The 15375-nt window shown below is 46.0% G+C and overlaps 2 protein-coding genes and 1 pseudogene across 2 annotated transcripts; all 3 read right to left on the reverse strand.

Annotated features, from left to right (window-relative positions):
• Positions 1 to 1801: 1801 nt before the first annotated feature.
• Positions 1802 to 2354, reverse strand: LOC147987322 (uncharacterized). The gene has a single exon (XM_087545232.1). The coding sequence runs from the start codon at positions 2290 to 2292 to the stop codon at positions 2017 to 2019; it is 276 nt and encodes a 91-aa protein (XP_087401358.1). The 5' UTR covers positions 2293 to 2354; the 3' UTR covers positions 1802 to 2016.
• A 1596-nt stretch (positions 2355 to 3950) lies between these two features.
• Positions 3951 to 9027, reverse strand: LOC147987323 (diacylglycerol kinase 1-like). Its single transcript, XM_087545233.1, has 13 exons — positions 8788 to 9027; positions 7337 to 7571; positions 7086 to 7208; positions 6875 to 7003; positions 6437 to 6522; positions 6083 to 6206; positions 5883 to 5931; positions 5586 to 5668; positions 5415 to 5482; positions 5126 to 5200; positions 4805 to 4892; positions 4592 to 4708; positions 3951 to 4491 (listed from the first exon to the last, which is right to left on the reverse strand). The coding sequence occupies exons 2-13, from the start codon at positions 7568 to 7570 to the stop codon at positions 4162 to 4164; spliced, it is 1506 nt and encodes a 501-aa protein (XP_087401359.1). The 5' UTR covers position 7571; positions 8788 to 9027; the 3' UTR covers positions 3951 to 4161.
• A 2268-nt stretch (positions 9028 to 11295) lies between these two features.
• LOC147987324 (uncharacterized) lies at positions 11296 to 14150 on the reverse strand (annotated as a pseudogene).
• Positions 14151 to 15375: the final 1225 nt, after the last annotated feature.

Below are 15375 nucleotides of genomic sequence, written 5' to 3' on the forward strand. Positions count from 1 at the left end.
ACCTACATTTGGCCTCGACCTTGGACTTCCAGAGCTTGTTGTAGTTGGCGACGGCAAAGGAGCCAAGGAATTGGCAGCGGTAGGCCGAGCTTGTGGTGTAGGATGCAGCAGCGTTGCAGTTCCAGGTGATCTCATCATGCGTCGCTGGATCAAGAACAATGCTATGCAGCCTTGCCCGGAGATTGGTGAACTGCCTCATCTCAGACTCAGAGGAAATACTGTGCGGACCTGAAAACCAATGCTGCCCATTTAGTACCTTCTCGACAGTGAGGTTTTTCCTGTAGCATAGACAAAGTAGGTCTGGCGCGATCTGGCCCGGGGCATCACCGGCAAGCCAACGATCATGCCAAAACTTGACATGCGTTCCTGAACCGATGGAGATGTTAGTTGCCGCAACGAATAAGGTGAGGTTGTCCTTGTCACAGGGAATGGGAGAGCCAATCTAAGGCTTGTCTTGGTCACGCCATTCAAGCCATTTCCATCACAAGCGCAAGGCCCTGCCGAAGCGCTTAAGGTCAATGATGCCGAGTCCACCCAGATTCTTAGGGCGGTAGACGATGGACCAGTTCACCAAAGCAAGTCCTCCCTCGGCGCTAGGCTTCGATCTCTAGAGGAAGTTCCTACGGAGTTTGTCAATTTGCTTGATGGCTCATGCCCCCAGTTTGAAAATAGTAATCGGGTAGACGGGGATTGAAGAGAGTACATAGTTGATCAATCGCAGACGAGCATCACCAGTCATTAGTTTGCCATGCCACTTTTGGAGCTTGGACGCAAGCTTATCAAGGATGGGCTGGATGTCTACTCGGGTGTGATGTTCTTGTAGTGGAGGGGAAGCCCGAGATAGGTGCAAGGGAATTGAAGAACGGGTACCAGGAGCTGCTGCAAGAGTGAAACCAGGTCGATGTCGTCGCAGCAAATTGGGAAGAAACCACTCTTCTGCATATTGCAAACAAGGCTAGAGGTAGAGCCAAAACAACCACGTAACCATGCAGGTAACCATCTCACAAGAGTTATGCTAGACACACCACGGGGGCGGGGGGATTACGTGATGAGGTGGGGCAGGGTGTTAAACCAGAGAGGAGGGAGATTAATTGGTTAGAAAGGTCCGTAAAATTATGTAAACGTCCTGGACTGGAGATCGTATATAAAATATTCATATACTTCACTTTTTGCCGTGAATTTGTACCATACTGTCTTTTTTCCTCCTGGAGGTCGTATATAAAATATTCATATACTTCACTTTTTGTCCATGTACACACAGTCACGGAGGATGAGAGCAATGGCATTGTGTTGTGTGCATGCGGTGGGAAAATGGACTGGAGTCCACGGCTTCACCATAAAAAGGATGCCGCCAGGCCGGCTGGGGTGACTGACCAGAGAACCTGCCCAGTCGTGTGAATTAAATTGAATCGGTAGAAGATAGTTGGACGGCTGGCACGTGGATCCGAGGGCGGGTGACGAGAGGACACGTGTGCATATGTTCGGTGCCCGTTTGACTGCAAAGCCAGATCAAATTTGCATCCGGAATGGATAGAGCCAGATAAGAAACAGAAATATTTTGCGGATGAAGCCGCGCGTTGAACCGTTTCGTCTGTTTCATCTGGGCCACAACGAACACTCGCACGATTTGGGATAACGGAGTAGGCGTAACACGCATCACACACACACAGCAAAAACAAAGCGGATTCAAAAAGAAAAAAAACAGAGCCTTGATACTACTACATGGCAGGTTCTGTCGGTATCCTGCAGGTGAAGATGTATGTACACGCAAGAAGAAATCAGTAGATCAACACGGCAAGAATCAGTGTAACCCTATGCCATTTTCCAGTATTTCTTCTTCGAGATCGACTTTTTTTTACAGTACACTTTACATTACGCACAGATTTGCAGAAACTTAAAAAGGGCTACTTAACCACACGGCACGTAAACCATGAGCACGCACGCTGCTAATTATAATCTTTTTTTTTGTGAGTCGCTGCTAATTATAATCAAGTACTAGTACTAATCCATGCGGTGCTAGGCGTTGGGGCCCCACATGGAGAGGAACATGACGGTGCGGAGCGACTCCTCGGCGGCCGCCCGCCTCCGCCGCTCCTCGGCCGCCTTCCTGGCTAGCGGCGCCTTCGCCCGCGCCGACTCCGCCGGCGCCCTGCCGGCCCTGGCCATGGCCTGCTGCTGTGCCGGCGCCTGCGCCCTGTCGGCCTTGCCGGCGGACCTGCCGACGGTGTCCCGCACGGCCAGCGCCGCCCGCGCGCCCACCCGGCTCATGCTCATCATGTACCTCAGGCTCATCCACCGATCGCTTTCTCCTCTTGCTTTGGCTTGGCTGTGGTTTCGACGTGGATGGAAATGGGACGCGCCGGCGTTTATATATAGTACATGGCGCGGGCGGTTAGCGTGTTGGCGTGCATAACGCGGGCTGCGTTCCTGCGGGCACGGCGCACGGTTTTTGGTGGTGTTTTCTGGGAAACGGCGGGCGTGCCGGTGACGGAGGGAGGTCTGGAAGACGCCTTGCCGTGTCACCGCTCGCCAAGTCCTTATCCTAGCACCACTACTGCTACACGATTTCGACGTCATCCATTGCGCGTTTTTGCCAATGCGAGGCTTCAACGAGATGGTGCAATGGTCGCTTTCAATCTCAGGCGAGTGGTGAGAAAATGATGATGGGAGTCGGAAGCTTGGTGGACAATGCGCAGGGCAGGACCCAGGAAGTGACTTTCAGGTGGATACATTATGGACAGTTTCTTTTGCGCGGCTTAAAAATTAAGCTGCCTCTTTTCAAATTAAAATATAAGCCGTCCTCTAAGTTTATTCAAGACGGCTTATGAGAAAAAATAGGGAGAAGGTAACTTATTCTTTTAAGCTGCCAAATGAACTAGGGGCATTCTACGCGTCGGCCGGTGTATCTATACCAATATAAAAAGACCCAAAAGGATAGATCTAACTGATCTCAGCCATCAAACTAAGTTAATCCAACGACCTAGACTGCTTCAATGACGAGAGTTAAATATGTTTAACGTGCAATTAATATCATACCAAATATTATACTAATTACAGAATTAACACACAAATAATAGCATACCTAAAATCCGTGTGCAATTAATATATTGCCTAAATATTACGCACATGCGCATTTACTAGTCTTTTTTAAAGATCCGTCGGCTCAACAGCCGTTAGATCTTGTGCCAACCAAGAGCTCGGCCTCCTTACAATTGCAACAACGACTATGTTGTGGAATCTTTTACAACGGAGGCTATGTTGCAGAAACTTCCATAACAGAGATCGTTTTGGAAATTTTTTGTAACAGAGGTCTTGTTACGGATTTTTTTTCCCGAATATATTTTCTTTTATAAAATCTTTTTGCAGAACCTCATTGCAACACAGCACTTGTTACAAAACACTTCACGGCAGCGAACACATGATGCTTCTGGTTCTAAGGGAATAGAGAGGGTGCGCCCCAGAAAGGCATGTGGCAAGTGGAGCAAGCGGCGGATGCGGCCAAGCGATCCGCCCGCTGATTGTTAGCGTTTTCCAAAGAACTTGCCCTTAGTTGTGTTTTAGATGCTTCACTTCGTACAGATCGAGGTTTGCGTTTTGGAACTGAGGTGGATTGTGTTCATCTGATTACATTTTGACCTTAATAAGGGCCTCTTTGACAAAAAGCCGGAAATAAAATTTGTTTCATTGCTTCACCGACAAAGAATGAATTCTTGCAAGAGATTTGAGCCGACAGTTTTTTTAATAAAATATACAAAAAGAATACCTCGGAGAAAAACTGCTACGAAAATGCTTCGAATTAAAGAGGCCGTCAAAAACTACAGACTGCCCCGCGAAAGAAAAGAAAGAACAACTGCAGACTGAACCTGACTGCCTATGCAGTGTAATCTGAATTGCCTCACCTCAGTCACATCGCGGCTGAACATACGATTCAGACTCGAGAGGCACCACTATACGCTTCCAACACGACAACAATTGCATTGCAATCCATGCAAACACTTGCCAATTTTGCGGTTAGTGAATATTGCCGGTCTACACAAGGCTGCTAATTAATTAAGCTCCGAAATTAACAGCATAAACAAAGGGAATAATCACTGCCAGCAGTAGCGAGCATTCTGAAATCTGAAACCATATCGACAAGTCACAGGAACCTCGACTAATCACTCAGCTAAGATGCGCAATGTCGACCTCGTCAGGTAACTTGAAGGTATCCGCAGCCCCAAACTTCTTCCTCCCCTCCTTCCACTCATCCTCATCCTCCAGGCTGTCGCTGTCGTCGTTCTCGTGCCCGTGGCTTGATGGAGTCGCGGGCTCCTCGACGCTCTTCGACTTGCAGTGGCCGTTGGCGAGCATGGTGACCTGACGGAGATGGGAGATCTCGACGACGACAGTCTCGTCGTTGCTGGGGAGTGGCTGCTTCCATGGCTCGCCGTCGACCCTCATGAACGTGTGGTCGGCTGCTCCTTTGTGGAACTCAAACCGGATTCTATGAGCCTGGACAGTGAAATTGCCATTGACGTCAGACAGTCAGTCAGTCAGTCAGCGACCATGAGTCTGCAGTGTGCCGAGTGGTGAAAGAACCGAGGTATTTCACCTGCGCTAGACGAGTCCCGTGTCCATTAGGGGCCAGCAAAACGAGACCATGCCAGGCATCACGAAAGCCGACAACCTCAATGAGTCCATCATCAACATAAGGTGCAGTCAGGTCCCTCTGCATATATTGCCAAGTAAGCTTGTTAGATTCTGCAGAAGCAAGTCATTAAATATGACAACGAACAAGGCGACCGTGTGCAAGAAGGGAACTTACGTCTTGTTTCTTCCTCGTGCCAGGGGTTCCCCAGGGATTGAATCCTCCCGAGAAACTTGGCAAATTGAGGCAGATAATTGATCGAATACTGAAACAAGAGAAAGTTTGTTGATATTATTTTTGGTCACTGGCCGTAATCCAATTCTTACAAATAATGATAACCAGAATTTCAAGTATATGCCACCTCAACTAGAAGAAATTAGTAGGTGGCAAAGTGATTGCAAGAAGCAGGCGCAGACATTTAAGATGTACAAAATGAAAATTGCCTGACTGTACACAAATACTGCTGATACTGCCAAAAGGCAATAAGGATTTATTTACCTGCTCGGGATTTTAAGCTCTTCCCATTTGCCACCAATTTTCATGATCTTCACCTTTGCAAGTTGCGAAATGTTCCTGAAAATGTGAGCGCGAAATGTCATATACATGTCTGAGGTCAAGGTATATAAGAACTCTTAAAGCTGATGGCAAAGTTATTAGGGCTCTACCTACAGATCTAAATTGATAGATACTTTGATAGCTTAATAACACATCAAAATGCTAATAATTTATAAACAAAGATAATATAAGCAAGATCAGAAGCACAATGGCTGCATTAGCGATAAATTACCTTGAAGAGGAATGGGTTAGGGAAGGAGCAAACCATCCTTGTTTAAGTCCAAGCTTAGCATATGTACCCTGCATACACAAATGCATTGCAAGATTCATCATACATCTGAGTTACCAACCAAAGGAAAGGATAAAAGAAAATTGTTTCCCACACAAACACACCAAAAAATACCTGATTCGTTAGCTGGTTTTTGAACTTCTCTGGATTTTTCTTCCTTTCAGAGTGGAACCCATATGACACTTGAGCATCCATTCCTGCAGTGTATAAAATCATGGTCACGTTCATAATTTCGCATGATTCAAAATCAGGACACAATTACATATTTAATACAAAATGCATCCCATAATTGGACACTGAGACATGTACTATGGTAGTGACAAATATAGTTGTGAAAAATGTTTATCATCTGAAATGGTACGCAGTCTTTCTCTGAAATGTAAGCTAAGCAGTAAGCAGTGCAACTCTTACCCATACTAAAGTAATTCCAAAATCCTCCACGGAATGTGTGGTAACCCTCCTGAACAAAGACATAATTGGTTAATAAACTCATGACATTTCTACTTTTCAGTGTATAAATGGCATTTACAAGTGATAGTCCATTGTTACTATTAATTACATTAGTAATCAAAGGATTAACAATAAATGGTAGCAGCAGAAATATGTCCTACCACATTGAGCTCATCGGATCCAGTTACACGGTGGAATGCATGAAGTGAATGAGGCAGCTCTAAGGGAGCAATAGGATCACATGGACCTTCCTGTGGTACTCGCATCCTCATGATGATATGCCAACTGAAACAGTAAAGTGCATCTAGATTGAATTTTTCTGTCATAAGCAGAATAGAGAACATGTTTTACTAATGAATTAACCTAACTGGGCCAACAACTGGAATAGAGAAATAGTTCATTGGAATGAGGTATGTGAAATAACCGTTGGTGCCAAAATGTGCACGTTAATCAGAATAGTGGGAATTAATAAAACTTTTTTTCTTTTCAGAAGCACGTTATAGGTGAGACAATACCTATCAATGCGCATTTCTCTTGCTCCTTTTACTAGCCCAAGGAATGATTTCACTGCCTCTTGGTCAGTAGCTGGGTTCTTCTTTCCCTGCAGTTCAAGTTAAAATGAATATTAAAAACGTAGTTCCTTGCTGAACAAAGGAAACAAGGTATAGAAAATTCAGGCCTTGCACCATACACAGACCAAGTAAAAGGAAACATGTCAAAGGAAACTGAAAAAATAAACAATAAACATGTACATTAAAACAAAAGGTTTCATTCCTCATGGAACAGACAAACAAGATAATTAACTTGTGGTACTGGTATGTTCCTTTGTTTATCAGGAAGAGATAAAGGTTCCAGTAACAGCAAACATGAAGTACATCCAGAGACATATTCATCACACATTAAGACAATATGTGCTCATATAAGTCATAACAAAAATTAGGCACTAGCATTACCCATCCGAATGAAAAAGGAAGGTTGTTTCCGGTTCCCAGAGGCACAGTAGCAACAGGGGGTGAGTGTGTAAGCTTCAGATCACTAACTACTCCAAGCAGCCAACTTGCCGTGCCATCACCACCAGCAACCTGTTTGAAAGCTCCTTAGTTCAGACAAAGAAACAGGACATTCTTTTGTGCATTATTAAGATTATGAAGGTAGGACACTCACAATCAGTCTCAGGCTCTTCTCAATTTGAATAGCAAGAGTGTCACCATTAGACTTGAGCCTTTGGAAGTTGGCATACAACCTGTGCAGCACCTTGTCAGGGGACTCTTCAGAGAGATCAAAAACCTGTGAAAAGGTGAATTATGTAAATCTCCCCAGCAATCAAACACGATTTAAAGAGTTACTGTGGATCAATACATCAATGTAATGCACTGTTTCAGCATCACAGCTTCTGCAACTGCTAGGCCAGGTACCTGTGCTTCATTGAGAACTTCACGGTATGATTTGATCAAACCACTTCCAAGTTGGCCGCCGCTTCTAGAGTTGATGAAGACTACCACGGGACAAGATGGTGCATTGTCAAGGATGACTGGTTCAGAGTCCGGCTTTAGTATGTAGTCTGGAATGCGGTAGTCCGACAGCGGGCCGCATGACTTGCTGCCAGAACCGTTAGAACCAATTGCGCATCCGTCCATCCTGCAGTCCATCCTGCACATCATGGTAGTCAATTTTAGTTTACACACCTTACGAACACTTTCTAGACCAGCAATCTACCACTCGTTCTACAGGTGTGAGTGGGAGAAGTTGAAAATTTAAAGAAGCAGTGGTTTAAAAGTATCTTTTAGAGCCAGGTACGATAGCCATCCCCATTAATGAACTACAACACCCAAGTCATTCTCCAATAAAAACATGCTAGTAGCAGTTCATCAAGATTCTTGATGCAAAGTCAATTAAGTGTAATTTCCTGACAGGAAATATTGCTAGAACAGAAAATGAAGGAAACAGAGTTCATAACGCATTACCAACCACAAAGTGTGGGCACATTTGATAGAAAAATCATCTCAATGCAATCTCGAAAAGATTAATACTGGAAGATCATTCAAAGCGAGGATGACACGGGGCCTGGTGCCACATGAAAATGACACCTTTCCAACCCAGCGATCTTTACAACGATATAGGAAGCAATATCGGCAAAAGAAATTCATATGCATATCCCTGCGCATCCCAAGTTGCACAAAATTCCCGTTACCACTGCCTACAGTTCACCAATTTAGCATCTTCGGAAAGTAGCGCTGTGTAGCACTATGCGAGCAAAGTGCAGCAGCACACCAAGTAACAAGAAGCAGAATAAAGTATGGCACATAGGGCGCGCATGCACAAGAAGCGGGTGCAGAACTTGGGAACAACTAAACAGGGGGCGCGCTGCTTTTCCCCAACGATATTATACTACTCCCGAAAAGAAAAACTGTATTATATACTACAGAAGAAGGATCGGAAGTGATTTCCGCTGCGACGATGCTACCAGTTCGTCTTCTTCGGAAAAACAATGCCGCCGCAGGCACACAGCCGTCCCCAATTTCTTCCACGAACCATCGACGCTAACCGCGGAAAGAAGCAGGCAAGACATGTGTCCTGCCGTGTAGAAAAGAAAAGGCCCGGCAACTGAAGCCCTGCGCGGAAGAAAGAACCAGATCCCCAACCCGCAGCCACACGGCATCACCCAGGTAACCGCCGCGCGTGGATCTAGAGCGCTAGAGAGAGAGGGAGAGATGCAGCGAGCACCGACAGCAGGATCGAATTCCGGCGACCGGAATGCGGGGACAACGACCCGGGAAAGAAAGAAAGAAAAGAAAAGAAAATATCTGCAGGCGAGGGATCCCCTCGCAAGATTCAAGAAGCTAGGTGGGCGGCGGCGGATCTTTACCTGGTGGCGGGGGAGGCTGGGCGCGTCCGGCGGATTCGGTGGGTGGACTGGCCGGAGACCGAGGAGGGAGGAGTTGGGGGAGATTCTTGGTGGGAGCGGGGGTACTAATAGGGGAGGGGAGGGGAGGGGGGGCGAGTGGATTCGGGGTTGGGGCTTTCCTTCCCCGGATGGTGGTGGTGGTGGCGAGCGGCGAGAGGGCGGGCGAGGACGGCGAGGAAAGAGCAGACGAAAGCGACCTCCGGCCCTGCGGAGTGCGTGCGGTTCATTCATGGAGTGGGGAGGCGGGCGTCAGCAGTTTGTCCAAGTCCGCAACGTCCCACTGGCGTCCGCGGTGCCAGCGGCGTGACCCGCCGCGCTTCTGACTTTTCCCTTCCTTTTGTTTCTGTTTCCTTTTCCTTTTCTTATTATTAGTTTGTTTAGGAAGTAATTATTGGAAGAAAAAAACCCATAAAAGGTATATGTAGCCGTGAGAATTAGTAATTGAAGTTCTTTTTCCTAAATGGTTGAGTTATACACTAAATGTAGTTCTCTGTTTTGGTGTAAGTTTTTGCAATGTATAAAAGGCATGTGTGTGTGTGTGCGTGTGTGTTCCCGAAAATGATCAGATCTAGTATTATAGAAGTTCATCGGAAGTACAAAGCATCTCGAACATAATAAAAATTACATCAGGATTCTGAGACCACCGGACGACTAGGACTACTGCCGCCAGAACGAGTCGTCGAAGTGCCACTGGCACCGCTCCCCTATCGGAGCCAGATTGACCTTATCGGAGCTGGCATTACCTTGTGGATGACAATCAGAAAGTCATCATGTGCGCACCCTTAAAGACCAGCGCCCTGGTCTAACGTATGAACGTCGAGCCATGAGAAGAGGAAGGCGGTCTCACGGTTGGAAGAAAAAGAAGATGAAGAGAAGGATGTGGTGGTAGCATGAGTGGGGTGTGAAGAAAAATTACTCCCTCCTATCTTTTTTATTCCGCTTTTAAGATTTGCTTGAAGTTAAATTTTGTAATGTTTGACCATATTTATATTAAATATCTACAATTCTAAAGTTATATAGTGTAAAAATTAAATTCATGACGCATTTAATGATGCTGATTTTCGTATTGTGAGTGTTGATATTTTCTCTATAAAGTTGGTCAAATTTTATGAAATTTGACTTTAGACAAATTTTGTATGTAAAGAAAAAGAACATGAGGGAGTATGTGGTTAGGTAAGATAGTGAGGAAGCGATAATTTTCTAGGTCCTACCAGGTTCCACTTGATGTCAGTCAACTTGCCACCTGATCAAGCGCGGATATGATCTACTCACAAATACGATCCAAATGCATTTTCGGAATTTCCTGACCCATTTAACAAACCTCAACTACTTTATTAAAACTGAATTAAACATCAAATACATATATAACCTAGTATCAGAATTGCATTTTACTCTATCTTTTTGTAAATGTGAGACGTGGGTTCGCGGTACTCGTGCGGATGCTCGACCGTCCTTCCCCTACTTTTCGAGTTCACATTTTTTTTGCAAATATGAGGGCTTTTTAATATGAAATGAAACCCTACCGTATGTAATCTCAAGTCTCAACTGCGACGCTTGGTCCATGCAAACGTTGCTACGATGGCAGTCTAGTCTAGGCACGTTCAACTTCAACTCCACACGGGTCCAACGTCAAAGATAGATAGAGATGCTCCTACCAGCCTACGTAACCACCCATCGAAATTCGAATCCAGAAGCGAGGACGAGCAGGAGGAAACTCGTGCGCGCAGACGCAGCGACCGATCCATGACAAGCGCAGCCGTGGAATTAGTTGGCGCACCGCACCAGGAACACCGCACCACAGTACCGCCGCCGGGCTGATTAGTAGGGACGACCACCGCGCCACCCTCCCTCACTCACGCAGCGAGCAGTGGCAAGTGGGGCGACGGTTCAAACGCCCCGAGGACGCGCGCGCGGTGAGAAACCAGACGGTTTCCGGCAGGGCCGCCTCCGCCCCGTGCGTTCTGCCGTCTCGCGTACGCGTGGAGTACTAGTACGTCCGTTGGCTGCCCCGGCGTTCCGGTCAGGCATCTCCACGGGTTCGTTGACATTGACGCGAACGCGGCCGCGTGCAATCGCAGCAGCGCGACTGCGGCTGCGTGCGTAGGCGGGCAGCGATCGGCGACTGGAAACGGAAACGGTGGAGTGGGTGGCACGGGGACGGGCGGGCGGACGCCTGTGGATAGGTACGTGTATTTCGGGGTAGCGACGGCTCTGCGATGCTTAGCCGCGTTAATAAGCTCCGAGCAAGCCTATCTACGGTCCATACTCTAGACTACAGGATGAGGTCTGTTTCTGGAACGCGGGGTCCGTCCAAACGGAAACGGATGTGAAACACGACACGGTTGCGCGTGCTCGCGTCACACCCTTCGTTGCGCGGCTGCGCCTTGACCGCGGGGCATCGTGGTGGAACGAGAATTAATGATCCGAGAAACCTACCGTCACACCGGGACGAGTAAATTGCTCAAAACCACCATATTTGTGGATAGAGCATTTCAAAACTATCCATTTTGTTAAAAATCACGAAAAACCACCGCTTCTGTGGCAAGTGAATAACAAAACGCACTAAACGAGCTGTGAGCCGTGACTAGATGAAAACCTGACATTTTGGACCCACCTGTCAAAACCACAGTGGCCATGGCAAACGGCCGAGGCCAGACGGCCGTTACCACATCTTGTTAAGTCTTCGTCACGCGTGGGAGGCCATTTCATCCAACCGCTCTCTCCTCTGCTCGTTCCCCTCTCGCGACGCAGCTGCCGCCGCCGTCGTCGCTGCGACCAGCTTTGCACCGCCGAGGGGAGGGCGACATGGTTTCTTGGGATGATGATTCTGACTCATCGTCTGACGATGATTTTGTGACAGGCCAGGTTAGCATCCGCTCCTTTCAACCACATCTAGGGTTAGGGTTCGAGGGAGAAAGGGGAATTTCTGTCCCCGATAGAAATTGAAGCCATTCTCCTTATGTTTAGCCACCTGCGACCATGGAGTGTACAAATTGGAGCGGCCTGGGTCTGAATCATGTTGCACGTTATGAGCATTAAGCCCCCTGTGAAAAGTCGGTGGCATGTGAATCCACTGATAGCGGCAGGAGGTTTCTAGGCTGTGCAAAAAAGGTAATTGAGCACCGCAATTAGATGTTAAAAGTATACAAATCATATTGCTTAGTTGTTTTAGTGAATTTGTGAAATCTGTGAATTGATTTCTTCTTAGTTGACTGATAGAATTAGTCGGCAATTAGGATGTTAAAAGTATAATGCTCTAGCCATAATTGGATCATTTGCTGATGAGTGTGGTCTTGTTGTTGGCCCTACTCTCTTTGCAATCTTCAGCACAAGCTACTGCAATGCTCCCTCTTCACTGAAATGTTGTTGTTCATCTTTATTTGTAGCTTGTTCAGTGTGGTCTTCCTCTTCCTGCTCCTCAGGAACATCATAAATGTCCTCAGGTCAGTGTCACCCTCACAGTGCACTGCTGCCTTCTTCTTCATATCTGCTATAGTTGACTACGGATCATCACTATCTTCACAAGAGTTATCATTTGTAATTTTCGTATCAGGTACATACTCTCCCCTATCTACACTTTCTGGATCTAGTTCCATGTCTGAATAATTGCCACTGTCTTCTTTTCTGGAAGTTTTGGTACTCATCAAAAGCTTCTGGCTGGGGAGGTGGCATTGTTTGGATGGGCTCATAATTTACACTTTGTTGTGTGCCCAAGAGTAAGCAAGCATCTATGCCCGCCAAACTAGAGCCAACATACTCACCAAATCCCTTGTGGGCCACACCTTCTTCATTGGCTGCAAATACTACAGGAGGAACAATGGTGTATTCTTCATGAGATATCTCTATTGGTGTTGCCTTTCTCTTGCCATTCTTTGATGGAGAGACAACAATTGCCTGCTACCTCTTGCCCTTAGTAACTGCCAATCTGATCCTCTTACTGTCCTGGTATTGCCTCAACATTTCATCCACCTTGATCTAATTGCCCAATAGTTTAAAACCATCCAATCCTATCCCATCACTATTCATGTAATACATACAGTCTGAAAAACTGTAGCCCTTCTCAAGCAGCGCAGACATAAGATTGAAATATCTTATGTCTTTCCAAAACATCTTAGTCCTGATGAATTCCCTCCCTTAAAATTCAATGTGAATGTCCCACTGCTCATAGTTCAACCTACAATACCAATCAAAAGTACATGTAAGTATAACCTAAATTTATGAGAGGGGTAAAAACAAAGGAAGTAAGTTCCATCTTGTAGAACTAAAACAACTCAATGAGCAGAGACTAAATGAACTGCATTCTACAATTCAGAGGCAAAATGACCTAAAACACAAACAAGAACTACTAAGACAATAACTACATTGTAGGTTATCATCTGTAATTTAACAGTAATCCTAAATGAGAACTACAATCACAGGCTAAATGACCCCTAATCTGTAGGTTGTCATCTGTAGACAAACTCTAATCATAACTATATTCAGAGGCTAAATGAAACCCTAAATTAACCTAAATGAGAACTAGATTCAAAGCCTAAATCAAACCATAAAATGCAGTAAATAAATCAAAGAGAATAACAACAGAGAGGCTGCATGTTGGGGCCTTGATACGTCTCCAACGTATCTATAATTTTTGATTGCTCCATGCTATATTATCTTCTGTTTTGGACATTATTGGGCTTTATTATTCACTTTTATATTATTTTTGGGACTAACCTATTAACCGGAGGCCTAGCCCAGAATTGCTGTTTTTTGCCTATTTCAGAGTTTCACAGAAAAAGAATATCAAACGGAGTCCAAACGGAATGAAACCTTCGGGAACATGATTTTTGGAACGAACATGATCCAGAGGACTTGGACCCTACGTCAAGAAACAAAAGAGGAAGCCACGAGGTAGGGGGCGCGCCTACCCCCCCCCCCAGGCGTGCCCTCCACCCTCGTGGGCCCCCTGTTGCTCCACCGACGTAATCCTTCCTCCTATATATACCTACGTACCCCCAAAAGATCAGATACGGAGCCAAAAACCTAATTCCACCGCCGCAACCTTCTGTACCCACGAGATCCCATCTTGGGGCCTGTTTCGGAGCTCCGCCGGAGGGGGCATCGATCACGGAGGGCTTCTACATCAACACCATAGCCTCTCCGATGATGTGTGAGTAGTTTACCTCAGACCTTCGGGTCCATAGTTATTAGCTAGATGGCTTCTTCTCTCTTTTTGGATGTCAATACAATGTTCTCCCCCTCTCTCGTGGAGATCTATTCGATGTAATCTTCTTTTGCGGTGTGTTTGTTGAGACCGATGAATTGTGGGTTTATGATCAAGTTTATCTATGAACAATATTTGAATCTTCCGAATTCTTTTATGTATGATTGGTTATCTTTGCAAGTCTCTTCGAATTATCAGTTCGGTTTGGCCTACTAGATTGGTTTTTCTTGCAATGGGAGAAGTGCTTAACTTTGGGTTCAATCTTGCGGTGTCCTTTCCCAATGACAGTAGGGGCAGCAAGGCACGTATTGTATTGTTGCCATCGAGGATAACAAGATGGGGTTTTTATCATATTGCATGAATTTATCCCTCTATATCATGTCATCTTGTTTAAGGCATTACTCTGTTCTTATGAACTTAATACTCTAGATGCATGCTGGATAGCGATCGATGTGTGGAGTAATAGCAGTAGATGCAGGCAGGAGTCGGTCTACTTGTTTCGGACGTGATGCCTATATACATGATCATACCTAGATATTCTCATAACTATGCTCAATTCTGTCAATTGCTCAACAATAATTTGTTCACCCACCATAAATACTCATGCTCTTGAGAGAAGCCACCAGTGAAACCTATGGCCCCCGGGTCTATTTTCTATCATAGTAATCTTTCAACACTTAGTTATTTCCGTTGCCTTTTATTTTACTTTGCATCTTTATCATAAAAATACCAAAAATATTATTCTATCATATCTATCATATCTCACTCTCGTAAGTGATTGTGTAGGGATTGACAACCCCTTATCGCGTTGGTTGCGAGAATTTATTTGTTTTGTGTAGGTGCGAGGGACTCGCGCGTAGCCTCCTACTGGATTGATGTTGGGATTCGTCGTAATTTCAAAAAAATTCCTGCGCTCACGCAAGATCATGGTGATGCATAGCAACGAGAGGGGAGAGTATGATCTACGTACCCTTGTAGATCGACAACGGAAGCGTTTGGTTGATGTAGTCGTACGTCTCCACGGCCCGACCGATCAAGCACCGAAACTATGGCACCTCCGAGTTCTAGCACACGTTCAGCTCGATGATGATCCCCGGACTCCGATCCAGCAAAGTGTCGGGGAAGAGTTCCGTCAGCACGACGGCGTGGTGACGATCTTGATGTACTACCGTCGCAGGGCTTCGCCTAAGCACCGCTACAATTTTATCGAGGACTATGGTGGAAGGGGGCACCGCACACGGCTAAGAGTATGATCACGTGGATCAACTTGTTCTCTAGGGGTGCCCTTGCCTCCGTATATAAAGGTTCAAGGGAGGGGGGCCGGCCGGCCAAGGTGTGGCACGCCA

This window comes from Triticum urartu, chromosome 2A, assembly GCF_056163025.1.
Source record: "Triticum urartu cultivar PI428250 chromosome 2A, HENAU_Tu73, whole genome shotgun sequence".
Classification (NCBI taxonomy): domain Eukaryota; kingdom Viridiplantae; phylum Streptophyta; class Magnoliopsida; order Poales; family Poaceae; genus Triticum; species Triticum urartu.

Bases quoted from the DNA above. Each gene is read 5' to 3' on its own strand.
- LOC147987323 (XM_087545233.1), bottom strand. From the start codon at position 7,570: ATGGACTGCAGGATGGACGGATGCGCAATTGGTTCTAACGGTTCTGGC. The intron at 7,209-7,336 runs GTACCTGGCCTA...ACCTTTTCACAG, and splicing joins AAGTTCTCAATGAAGCACAG to GTTTTTGATCTCTCTGAAGA. The intron at 5,201-5,414 runs GTAATTTATCGC...TCACATTTTCAG, and splicing joins CTAACCCATTCCTCTTCAAG to GAACATTTCGCAACTTGCAA.
- LOC147987322 (XM_087545232.1), bottom strand. From the start codon at position 2,292: ATGAGCCTGAGGTACATGATGAGCATGAGCCGGGTGGGCGCGCGGGCG.